At 39.6% G+C, this 12,122-nt stretch overlaps 1 protein-coding gene across 1 annotated transcript in view; it reads right to left on the bottom strand.

The window, feature by feature from the left end:
* LOC139712722 (midasin-like) overlaps window positions 1-12,122 on the bottom strand; it is a 97,397-nt gene that overhangs the window by 49,294 nt on the left and 35,981 nt on the right. Inside the window, exons 31-45 of the mRNA XM_071624520.1 lie at window positions 11,874-12,071; window positions 10,528-10,635; window positions 9,665-9,859; window positions 9,108-9,212; window positions 8,396-8,539; window positions 7,828-7,956; window positions 7,034-7,193; window positions 6,508-6,606; window positions 5,658-5,811; window positions 4,436-4,552; window positions 3,526-3,610; window positions 2,665-2,937; window positions 1,850-2,082; window positions 1,125-1,333; window positions 269-431 (exon numbers count right to left, since the gene is read on the bottom strand). Of these exons, the coding sequence (XP_071480621.1) occupies window positions 269-431; window positions 1,125-1,333; window positions 1,850-2,082; window positions 2,665-2,937; window positions 3,526-3,610; window positions 4,436-4,552; window positions 5,658-5,811; window positions 6,508-6,606; window positions 7,034-7,193; window positions 7,828-7,956; window positions 8,396-8,539; window positions 9,108-9,212; window positions 9,665-9,859; window positions 10,528-10,635; window positions 11,874-12,071 (2,372 nt within the window). The remainder of the gene's footprint in view (window positions 1-268; window positions 432-1,124; window positions 1,334-1,849; window positions 2,083-2,664; window positions 2,938-3,525; window positions 3,611-4,435; window positions 4,553-5,657; window positions 5,812-6,507; window positions 6,607-7,033; window positions 7,194-7,827; window positions 7,957-8,395; window positions 8,540-9,107; window positions 9,213-9,664; window positions 9,860-10,527; window positions 10,636-11,873; window positions 12,072-12,122) is intronic.

Below are 12,122 nucleotides of genomic sequence, written 5' to 3'. Positions count from 1 at the left end.
CAATACCCTGGGTGACAAAAAGACTGATGAAAGTAATTTTTGGTTCTCACTGTAACAAGATTTTTTTAGGCAAGTGATCTTAGTCAACAATAAATGAATATTTATAGACCAAATAAATCCCATAATTCAATCATTTTTTCCTCTCTCTGTGATTACTGTACATTACCGTACCACACGGTATGAAATGCCGTAACCCAGATTATGATGATATTTTTAGTTACAGTGTGCAGAATCATATCAGGAACAAATCATTATGTTGACACAGTACCTTGTGGAAAGCTGTGCAATTCGGCTCATTCTCTCTTCGATGTCCCCTGCTTCTTCCACGATTTCATCTTGGTCCTGCAGCGCCCTCTCTAGGTGGACTTTGAGTGATTTGAGCAGCTGCTGGTTCCAGTGCACATCAATGGGAGATGGAATAAAGCTCTGAACTAAAATGTCAATATGTACAACACACAGATAACAGAGGATGAGAAGTATAAAAAAGAATTTCATTGTGTCATGAAAGCATCCCAATCATTACTTTTAACACTTTTACGCGATAATTGCTGAAATTGATTTAACAAAACAACAACTGATGATGAATTGACATACATGTGTAAGCAACTGAAATCCCTAAACACGAATTAATTGTAGCGAGGTAGAGATTCCAGCATTATTGCAAAAAGCTTGTGGTTGATCAGAGAAATACAAACAAAAAATGGCAAATGCTTCTCTCATATATACAGGTAGCTCGAGCTACTGATACTTTACAAAGCTTAGTGTCTACATGTATGTCTACATGTGTGATTGCAAAGGGAATATGAAAATGACAATTTCCTGGGTAATGCTTGGCCTTATCTTAATAGCTAACTTCCAAACCTTGACCTAAATCCACCAAGTCAGATACTTGTTCCAATCTTAGGAATACATAAATGGGACTGAAATTTTCAGTGGAAGATAGACTTGTGATATAAAGTATTTTGTTTGAAATTTACATGTAAGAAATCTTGGAAGAAGAAAAGTATTTCTGCAGTAACACAAGCATTGGCGTTAGAGTTTCAAATGGTTTCCTTCCCATTACTGGTTTCACAACTTTTAATGAAATATTAGAGTGTATGATCACATACGACCCCACAACGTACTTTGCTCTGAGCTGATTTCCTGTCTCATCTTGTCCGCCAGTGGATGGCTAAACACACTCTGGAGAACCCTGGAACACAGGTGGTGCATGCCCTCGGTGCATGATCCGCATGCCTTCAGCCAATCACAGCGCAGCTTCCAGTCCCCCTGGTTGGCTGCCTCCAAGAAGAGGAGGAGGGCAGCATTCAGCAAATTCTGTGCCGGCTTTGATCTGTGGGGGGTTAAAAGTTGCACACAAGGGTGACAGGATCAAGTGGATTACTGTGACGCTGCACACCGGCACTGGTCAGATGGCCCAGGACCAGTAAAAATCACTGTTGGACCAGTAACTTTTTCAGGAATGGACCAGTAAAAAACAACTGGGTACCTACTGGTCAAACAGACAGGTCGGACTACTAGAAAAGATGGGTTAGTGTGCAGCCCTGATTACTGCCCTCTGTCACTTAACATCTGAAGCTCTGGGGTTCAAAGCTTCACTAGAGCACTTAATGTATGTCCAGACCAAACTCACAAAGGTAGTTTTAATCACAATCCCAGTTTGATAAAAAAAAGTCTATGGACTAAAACAAACACAAAACAGGTGTATCTTTCAGCACACTTGTCAGCCCATGTTCACCATTGAATCTCCTCTGGCATACGAAATATGTCAAGCATAATTATGCAGTTGAAATTTGCATAATCTACGGATGAAAATCAGACAAAGGTCTAATAGGAGTAAGGTTGGTACCTGGTGGAGTCCTCGTGGGTGCCCTGCTCCAGGAGGTGCACGAGCAATGCCCCCTGGCACTGCACCGCCACCAAGGAGGGGCTGGTGGTGATGTGCTTAGCATCCGTCAATGGGCAGAGGTGGGTTGGAGCATCCCGCTGGGCAGAGGCCGACGGTGCAGAATCCTCCGTTTCCATGGAGACGATCCCATCCGATTCACCTGATAGGCACCTTTCCAGTGTCTCCTTGGCTCGCTTTGAAGTCAAGAGGGGTTGAGGCAAACAATGACTTTCAATTTTAGAACTGTTTGTTTGTTTGTTTTTTAAAGCAATTTAACCTATCAAACAGAGTGTAAAGGATATTTCACAAAGTGTACCATCTTTTGTGTATATTTCCATCTTGTCATTTCATGCAACATCATATTTCATATTTACGTCAGGTAAGAATGTCACTCTTCCATACAATGTACTACTTTCTTCCAATTTTATGCAATCACACTTTGGGTTTCAAAGAAATACATTGTACACAGTTAGCAAGTTGCACAAATATCTGCACACAAATATCTGTAGTTATTCTGTGCACATATTTCCCTAGGATCAAATATATAATTCAACAAATGAAAACTTGTGCTGCAGCCTGGTTGATACAGGAGCCCCATAATCTAAGTAGGCCTCACAGTGAACCTAGGCACTTAATTTTGGAAACAATATTACAATACAAGTTTGCTGTTACAGCTGTTAAATATACATGTCACTGCAATTTTCAATGAAAGTTTGAAAAATATTGGACAACCCTTCAAAAGTTACAAATTTTGAGGCTTTGTTTTTAATACAGACCTGTTTGTTGGTAAGAAGAAGCTGACTGTTGACATAGACTTCAGAGCACGCCTCCCTCAGTGCCCTGCCGGTTGTCAGCCCGTTCAGGACCAGCCTGCTGGTCTTGGATGCTGCCAGGAGCAGGCTTGGCAGTCGGGCGGAGTCGTTGCTATGGAGACAGGAGCGCATCTCTGCATGGAGGGCCATCAGCGTGGAGCACGTCTCTTCAGACTTCAGCCCGATGGCACGAAGAAGAGTGCGGACATCCTGGTTGTTGTATCCTCCTCCTTCCATCTGGGAGAAAAAAAAAATGTTTTGTGATCAGGATGTTATGTTACATCAACAACATTATACCACATAAAAGCAAAGGAGATTTTACTCAAAAGAGGATGTTCCCTTGAACAACTATTGCAGAAGCAACAGAACAGTGAAATCTAATGACATTAATAAATACTACTTTCTGGACTGGTCACAAACAGTCCATGTCAACAGTACATTATCATCTGAGTACATGTATGTAGCACATTTTGGTAGCACATTGCAAAAGGTACAAGCATTCTGGAGGGTATAGGGTGATATCTTCATATCTTACACAGTTAGAATGGAAAGTCACTTTCAAGTTCCTGCCGAGCACCAGGGCAGTGATTGGTACATTCGTTCCCGGTTGTAATAACGAACACTCTGCCAACCACTGAACCAACTCTGACTTTAAAAAAAAAAAGACCTTGGCATCATGAGTGCATGTACTAGCATAGGTGTTGTGTTGTTGTTGTTGTTGTCGCTCTTTCTTTCCTTCTTCAGTAAACTGGTCAAAACTCTGATGGGGGGAGGGGGGTGCGGTTAAGGTACATATATGCCTGTGATAGACTGGTAATTACGTACCTCTCCAAGAAGGTAGATCTCTACTCCTCGATTCCTCATCGCCCTCGAGATCTCCCCATGTCTCGGATCCATGGCCAGAAAGAGCCTGTGGTGGTAAAATATAACTCAAGCATATGTCCACAATTTTTGTTTTGTAATGTGTTTGTTTTTGTTTTTGTCATGTGCTCTTTCATTATGCTAGAAATTGACTGTCATGATACCTGTAACAAGGTGACCTCTTTGTATCTTTGTATGAAGTCCAGACATTTGGATACTTAAAGGAGAACCCAGTGAGTGAGTGAATACAGCATTATCAAAAACGCATCAGTAGAATTAAGAAAAAAAAATCAGCCAATTCGTTTAAAGCTCTACAAATTTTTTGATTTATGCATGGTGCTGCCATCGCCGGATGAGAAGACTACAACAGGTTGTGAACTGCCCAAAGACAACAACATAAAGGAAATATAAAGAGAATGCAACATGTTTTCACATTTCTAGCATAATGAAAGAGCACATGACAAAAACAAAAACAAACACATTACAAAACAAAAATTGTGGACATATTGAAGAATGCCATTGATCAGCCATTTTATGTGGTGTCCAACAGGATCCTAAGAATAGCTATTTTGGTCAAATAACCAGACTATTTTTCAAAACAGTCTATACAGTGTATTTAACTTGGTGACTGAACTATTAAGAATTCTTACAAAAATAAAAATATTGAGACCTTAAAAAAAAGTGCAAAGTGGAACACAATTTACTAAATTCTATTGGGAGATGCATCACAACTGATCTATTAAAATCAAACACAGCTTGCCATTCGAGATAACTTAACTTACCTATTAAATGCAGTTAGTGAAATAAAGAAAACACCTAACAAAACTAGCAGACCCAAGCTATTGACAAGAAGAGTTGAGAATTTTTCTCAAACCTGAACTCGGGATGAGGCTTGATAGCGGGAATGTCTCCGTCAATTACGCCTCGCTCATTGATGGTCAAAACACCGCCCGGTTCTAGCAGACCATTCAGGCGATCCAACACGGATGGGCTGAAAACAGAAGGAATGACAATGAAATGTTAGAATAAAAATAATTACAAAATAATGATAAAGAATTTCTTTTTTAGAATCATGCATTCTCAATCTCATTACCTATCGTCTGCAAATTGTTCACATAAAATGTCAATAGGATTTTTTACTATAGGACAGAGGTCCTTAACTGGTTAACAAATTAAATTCCGCGTGAGTTAATAAAAACACACACACACATACTTGCTCACAAATTCTTCAGTATACCTTTGAAAACCTTGCTGCTTTAATGGCTGATCACCCAAGACAAATTTTTTGCCTACTTTGTCAGATTTTTACAGCACTTCTCATACCTTTGGATCTCTGTTTTAAATTATTATTTTCAGTAGTAAAATTAATATTCTTCAATTCACACTCACATGAATACAGTTGTACATCAGCTTTGCCTATCTAAATGACAAGACAAGCAGATCCCATAACTTGTTTGTTTCTTTTAAATCTAGCATTGATTTCCTTGTTCAAATCACGAACAGCTAATCCATTCAAAGCTTTTAGTGTGTAATGCAAAAGAAAATATGCTGTATCATATCTAATTTATTAAATCATTCGTTCCTCCTATGGGATTCTCCAAGACAAAGAACAAGGTTTCTATATGTATATGAGTGCAATATATCATACAGTACTTACACTTCTATACCTAGAAATAATAAATACAATATTTAACAAATTGTATAACAAGATTTCATTATCAATCTTTCAGCATACTGAGTAATCATTAGATATCAGAGCTAGCTTGGGGTTAAATTCTGCATGTGAGCAGGTGAAGGTTATCTGAGAAAAATTCGCTTATGAGACACAGATCGTATAAAAGGAGCAATGTCAGGGACAGTGCCCGAATGGTCTCTTTACAACCACGTTGCTGTGAAAGACCAGTTTCAAACATTCAAAGGAGCTAGTTAACATAAAAATAAATTTGGCTTACATACATGAGTAATATCTGGCTTTTCAACTGATAAAATGGTTCAAAAATTTGGGATCATTTGTACTATCCCTAGCTGGTATTTGGTCTATTATTATCAATGGCTGTCTGAAATTTATTCTACACATCATGTCATGGTACACATACCTGCAGAAATTGACATTATCAACAAGGAGCCAGTCTCCCTGTTTGAGGGCTTGCACAAGCAGTCCATCCACCCACTCAAACTTGCCACCCCCGCCGGGAGTGGAGTGGTCCTCCATGGCATACTTCTTCTTCAGGAGGCTGGCAGCTTCCATCACTTCAGAATGAAACAATGAAGGGGTGTTCAGCTTATGCATTTCAAGCAGGGAAGGACAACAGCATTGAATAGTGATTTGCTGTTTGGCAAACTCCTTCATACAGTTGTGTATGCATATGTATGGGATGAGCATATTTTCTTTAACCTAGAAAGATACAATACAGCAAACTTGTAATATCTTGCTTTGAAGCATTGATCTTTTTTTTTTTCTGGGGGGGGGGGGGGTGGGGGAGAGTATTTCACACAATGTGATACAGTCCGTACAGCACAAAAAAGACCCATGCAAACATTTGATTAGATATGTTTTGTTGGCATTAATTCATACTGTCAGCAGTACTGTATTCAAAGCAAGCTTTATCACAGAAACTATAGATTTCTCTTACTTGACTGGAAGCATTCATTAAATCTCATGAAAAAACGTGTACACCTTAACAAAGCTGTACTCACTAGGTCAATGCCCTTTTGCACATTTTCAACAAGCTTTTATCATCTTTATTCTATTGAAACTTCTCAATACACACGCTCAGGGTTAAAACGATGAAGAGTTTTCTTCTGGTAAATGTAACGTCGGACATCGTTTTGAATCTATTTAGTTATTCATCTATCGTATAATGACATCTTTTTAATCTAAGGGTATGTGAAGTATGTGAGTGGTTTTTGTTTTTTGCTTTGCTTTCGCAAGCATCACTTCCTCACCTTTAGACAAGTTGGGAACTTGGGCTGAATTCAGCATCGACAGAAGTTGGTCAACCATGTTGAGGCTCTGCTCTGATAGCTGCACACTTTCAGATTGCTCTACACAAATAAACAAATAAAAAAACAAGTCACAAAAAAAAAAAATCATACAATGGTCATCTATTTGAATATTCTCTTTTCTTCTTCTTCTTCTTTTTTTTTTTTTTTTGGATAACTTTCCACTATTCCACCACTACAGTCAAATGGAAAAATCCAGAAAGTGCTAGAATATAGTCAGGCAAATTCAGCTCACACTTCAGTAAGAATTGCAATTTACTGTAGTGCAATTGATCTCAACAACAACTTGAGTCACTTAATCGTGATACTCCAATGAATTTGTTGAGAATTTTGTGCAGAGGAATTAAGATAATTATAATTATACAAAATATACAATGGATAACAGACTGAAGAAAAAGTCACATAATTTTATTTAAACAGAGTGTAATGTCTGTCATGTACGATAAGTTTCACTTTAATTGTCTCATACCATTTGTTGTTGAATTTCTGAGAGCAGACAAAATTCCCATGATCCTCTGTGCCTGCTTTCTCTTCTCTCCCGAATGGCAAGCGAGCAGACTCCTGACAGTTTCCACGGCAACATCATCCACCATTGCCACAAGGGCCTCCCAGTGCCTATTCAGGTCAGCCTGTAGGGTGAAATAACGAACACATCAATGCCAGCATTTCAGGAGAAAGTTTATGAATACCAGTATCACAATGATTATGGAGCCTTTTGTTAAAAGGTCCCTGCAAAAGAAATGTATGTTGACCTCTGATGATGCCTTTTTGTTTGCACACTTATACAATTGTACATAACCAAATCACAAAATACTTCATGAAAATATGCATCATTGGGTGTGTTCGAGCCCTCTCTTATTAAAAGTGAACTGAACTGTGCCTTACCCCACTAGAGGAGCGCTCAAACGCTCCTAGAGTGTACCATTCCGAGCTGAAGCGAGCCAAAAGTGGACCACTTCCCGATGTGCCTCCAAAGGGTACCAAAAGTGTACCAAAAGTTTGCATGTGAAGAATGCGCGTAACATGCACATACACCATAATGAAAAGAGTTCATTCTCTTTGTTCGGGACATCTGTAAGTAGTTTAAGCATGCAAGGTGAATAACCCTCTTGCTAAAAAAATGTGTGACCCCGTCTAAAAATAACTCACGAGGTGCGCTTTCTCAACAGAGTGCTCCAACGCTCCAAATCTGGCACAGTTCAGTACAATACGCTTTGGTTAAGAGCACTCAAACGCACCCACAGTTTCTGAAGTGCACTGTACCTGTTCGAATCCTCCCAGTAGCTCTGTGGTATCCATGGCACTGTTCATGGCCAGGACCTGTAGTCTGTGACCAGTCAGGGCAGCCAGAAGGTGAACCAACGAGGTCTTTCCACTGGAACTGGGACCAACCTGGAGGCCGGATAAAAGAAAAATATATATACTTTTTCCCCAGTTTTTACCTCGTAATGCATTCAAACACTTAATTTTATCAAAATGCCATAAGGCATTGCAGAAATATAGGGAAAATAGTACAATTCTACAATGTTGACCTTTGACCTTTCATTTTGAGCGTGTACACCAAAAAGTTGATAGGCACAGCTTCGTTCACTCACACATACTTGTACAATGTTCATATGCCAAGTTTCATTTGGATACCTCAAATGGTCCTTAAAATACGCCGTCCACAATATCGATAACAGACAGAAGGACAACCTGAATACATAACGCCTCCGGCGACACTTTGTGGAGGAGGCACAGAAGATGTAACAATGTTTTTACTCTAAAAGAAGAAGCCAAATGACGTGATAAAGATAACTCTAAGACACCTTTTTTTGATGCAGACACTCACCAGTACGGTCATCCAGTTCATTTCCACACATTTCATGACTGACTCCATCGCCCCAAGGTCATGGTGCAGCAGCTGGAGCGGGACTTGTGTGAGGGCGCTGGTCTCCCCCGACAACTTTTGGCGCGGCAAGAAAGCTCCGCCAACCTACAGGACAATGCACACAGAGTGTTGAAAGTCCCGCACTTAAATCAAAACAGTATAATTTCCCTAGATATCCCGTAATATTAGTCAAAATCTCAAATCCACTCTCAACAATATCAAGCATTGTGCGAACATCCTGCATCATCACTATCACGATATATACACTATACTTGGTGTGCCTATAGAATTATTAGTTCTGCTTATTTCTTGTTCATTTTACAGTCATGTTGTAAAGAGAGTTCCTGTGTAAAGACCTGTTTTGTAGAAGTTCTTTCCTGATCATGAACTGCAAGTCCTATTCAGATTAGTGACAATTACATGTACTGCAGAATTTTTCCAATGGCCAATCAGACAGCAGAGCTTCTCAAACTTTTTCAAACAATTAGAGTAATTGCTTTCCTTGCAATCTCATGCAAAGACCAGGTAAACAAGAAATCATTTTAGACCTGCAAGACATATTGAGATCAGAGACCATCACAGTGACTGCAGAATGTTTCTGCTGGCCAATCAGACAATAGAGCTTCTCAAAATTTTTTGACCAATCGCAATCCTCGCTTTACTCTGCTCTCACCTGCAGCCAAGCTGGAGTGATGTGAAACCTTCTGCTGCTCCGATACGCCACCATCTGCTGTCCACCAAACTTCTTCCCGAGCACCTTCTCATACAATCTGTACACCTGTATAAACATCAGACATTCATGATTACATATTAACCCATTCTCCACAGGATTCTCAAGTCCCCATAGACATTGTACAGGACTCCCAAGGATGTGAAAGTTAATGGTTTAAGTCATACAACTAAGAACAAACCATCAAACAATTCAAAACACACACAAATACAGCCGTACATGAAATATAATGACACATTATTTTAATATTTTAGCTTATCTTGTTTCAAACGATTCTGAGTAAATGATTATTTAGACAAGTATTCAGTTTCAGAATTTCAAAGCTTTAGAATAATCTACTTTCTACTTTAAAAAAATAAATAAATCTATAATATCCCCGAGTGCCAGAATGGTAGTAAGCAATCACTTTGCTACGACATGATATACATACAAATTACTCCTCTAGAATTGATAATTTCAAGCATCCATCAGATGCTTGACTATCAATCGTCCTTCCTAACTTTTTCTTTGTCCTCAGCTGTTCTCATTCTATCGCCATACACCAGACCGACGTGCAGTCCGGGATCCCAGAAGTCCGGCCGGGCCCCGAGGTCGCGGACCATCAGGTCACACCATCGGAAGAGGTCGCGCAGGTTGAACTCCCACGGACCCCCTCTCTGTCCCCAGCGACCCTCCATCATGGTCTCTTGGTACAGCTGGGTTTAGATAGCATGACAAGGAAAAGCTATGGTCAGTTTACATGCATTATGCACCATCCAATCTGAAGCTGCTTGTTCAGTGGTGATCTATCCAATCCTCTTGTGCAAAATATATCACCATTAATACATTTATGACTCTCAACATTGCATCTAGAACAAAAGTGTCAAAGCACTACACTCAACAGAGATTAGTAATTCCAGTCTGAATAAAACAATTGCATATAGCAGCTACATGTACACTGTCACAGGACTGGTGCATCTCAAAGGGCAGAAATCATACACCATCAATGCAACAGGCACTATCAAAAGCATTTAATGAAAACTTATGAAAGTAGGTCAATAGTCAGCACATACTGTTTGATTCGCTGATGAAGTCAAGCATTTTCCATCACAAGTCACAATGTTTAATTACATGTCATTTCCATGCAATAAATATGCTTGCAATTTTTCAAAAAGTAGATTAACAGATGCTTTTTTGATGTATATTTATTCGAGGAATGCTCTCACAATAAACAAAAATCTAGATTTATAAGATCAACCAAAGGAAAAAAAAATAATTCTCTGAGGGAAACTTGATTCTTTGCAAAATCTATGTTTAAAGAAAGAAAGAAAAAATCATATTGAGATTCAAAGTAATCCCAAACTCATTAGTGGTATAAACCTACCTCATTACTGAACTCCACCATAGCTGCCAATGTCTCCTTGTCTATCATGGGGTACATGGAGTGGGTGATGAAGAGAAGATCTCCTGACGTGAAGGGCTCTATGTAAACCTGGATGGAAGGGGAGTCACAAATAATCAAACTCTTTAGTGATTCGTTTTTAGGAGTCATGGTGATACATGTACATACACTCTCGCATGGTTGCAGTTGTACATTCTAAATCCCAACCGTGGCTGTACTTAAGTCTTGTTCCAGACACTAGATGTACATTGTATAGGAATAAATTGCAAAGGGTAGATCAACTCCGATTCATAGAGTACTGGGTATACAAACTTTGATTGTGTATCTGTGTGTGACATTATAAGTATGCAAAAAGAGGTCCCATTTCAAATGTACACAGACAAATGCACTGGCAAGAAATGCCTCGTTCCATTCGTTTTAGTGTATGGATTTGTATTGAACTGTATACAGAAAACTTAAAGATGATTTTTGTTCATAGTATATTATTTTGATGCAGAAGTAGAAAAAGGGAAACTTGCTGTCAGCATATCCCAACATGGATACCACTATACCGGGTGTCCCAAAAAAAGCGGAACGGTGGATTTTCAGTACCTTGCGTTCTAAAAGTGATACATTTTTTGACATTATTAGAAAGAGTATCTTCCGCAGAAGACCATGATACCAAAATCATTAAATTTGGTTCAGCACTTTTTATTCTACGCCAATTTTTGTAAATGCAGTCATTTTCAATTTTTTGCGACTTATGAGATAATAATTTGGGTGCGACACGCATTCCATACGGTGAATTGTGTAAGCTCGTTGATCCATGTCAACAAAAGATAACGCTTTCATCATTGGGAGCGCGCGCACACACACACACACACAGACACACACACACGGGTTTCCCAATGTGAAAGCTGTATCTTTTGTTGACACGGATCACCGAGCTTACACAATATTCACCGTATGGATCGCGTAGTGCACTTTAATTATTATCTCATAAGTCGCAAAAATCCGGCGAAATTTGGCAATGACTGCATTTTCAGAAATTGGCGTAGAATAAAAAGTACTGAACCAAATTTGATGATTTTGGTATCATAGTCTTCTGCGGAAGATGCTCTTTCTAATGATGTCAAAAGATATATAACTTTTAGACCGCAAGATACTGAAAATCCACCGTTCCGCTTTTTTTGGGACACCCGGTATATAGATAATAAACTGGGTGATGAAACAATACAATTATCTTGTCTGATTTCTGTCGGAATTTTGATGTCTACATCTGTATGATCTGTTTGACCAATCTTAAAGAATCACCAGCTGGGCAATATCCCCTCTCCCATCTTCAATACCTGTGTGAACCTGTTCAGGAATGACTTTGGGAGGCCCTTGCGTCCCCCTCCCTGCCTCAGGGGGTTCTGGCAGGCAAACAGCCGGGTCTCCCCCTGCCGGATCTGGAAGGACCGCCCCAGCTCCGGCACAAAGATCTCCGCCCTGTGGTCCAGGCAGGCATTCAGTCCCTCAAGCACAGACTGGGAGGCCAGATTCAGCTGTGGGAGAAAACACGCATGTATTGAGGTGACTAATAAACAATATCAGCC

Source organism: Diadema antillarum, unplaced genomic scaffold (genome assembly GCF_040938485.1).
Source record: "Diadema antillarum isolate AM-2024a unplaced genomic scaffold, OU_Dant_1.0 seq00001847_RagTag, whole genome shotgun sequence".
NCBI classification, from domain to species: Eukaryota; Metazoa; Echinodermata; class Echinoidea; order Diadematoida; family Diadematidae; genus Diadema; species Diadema antillarum.
This window is presented reverse-complemented; position numbering and strand designations above follow the sequence as displayed.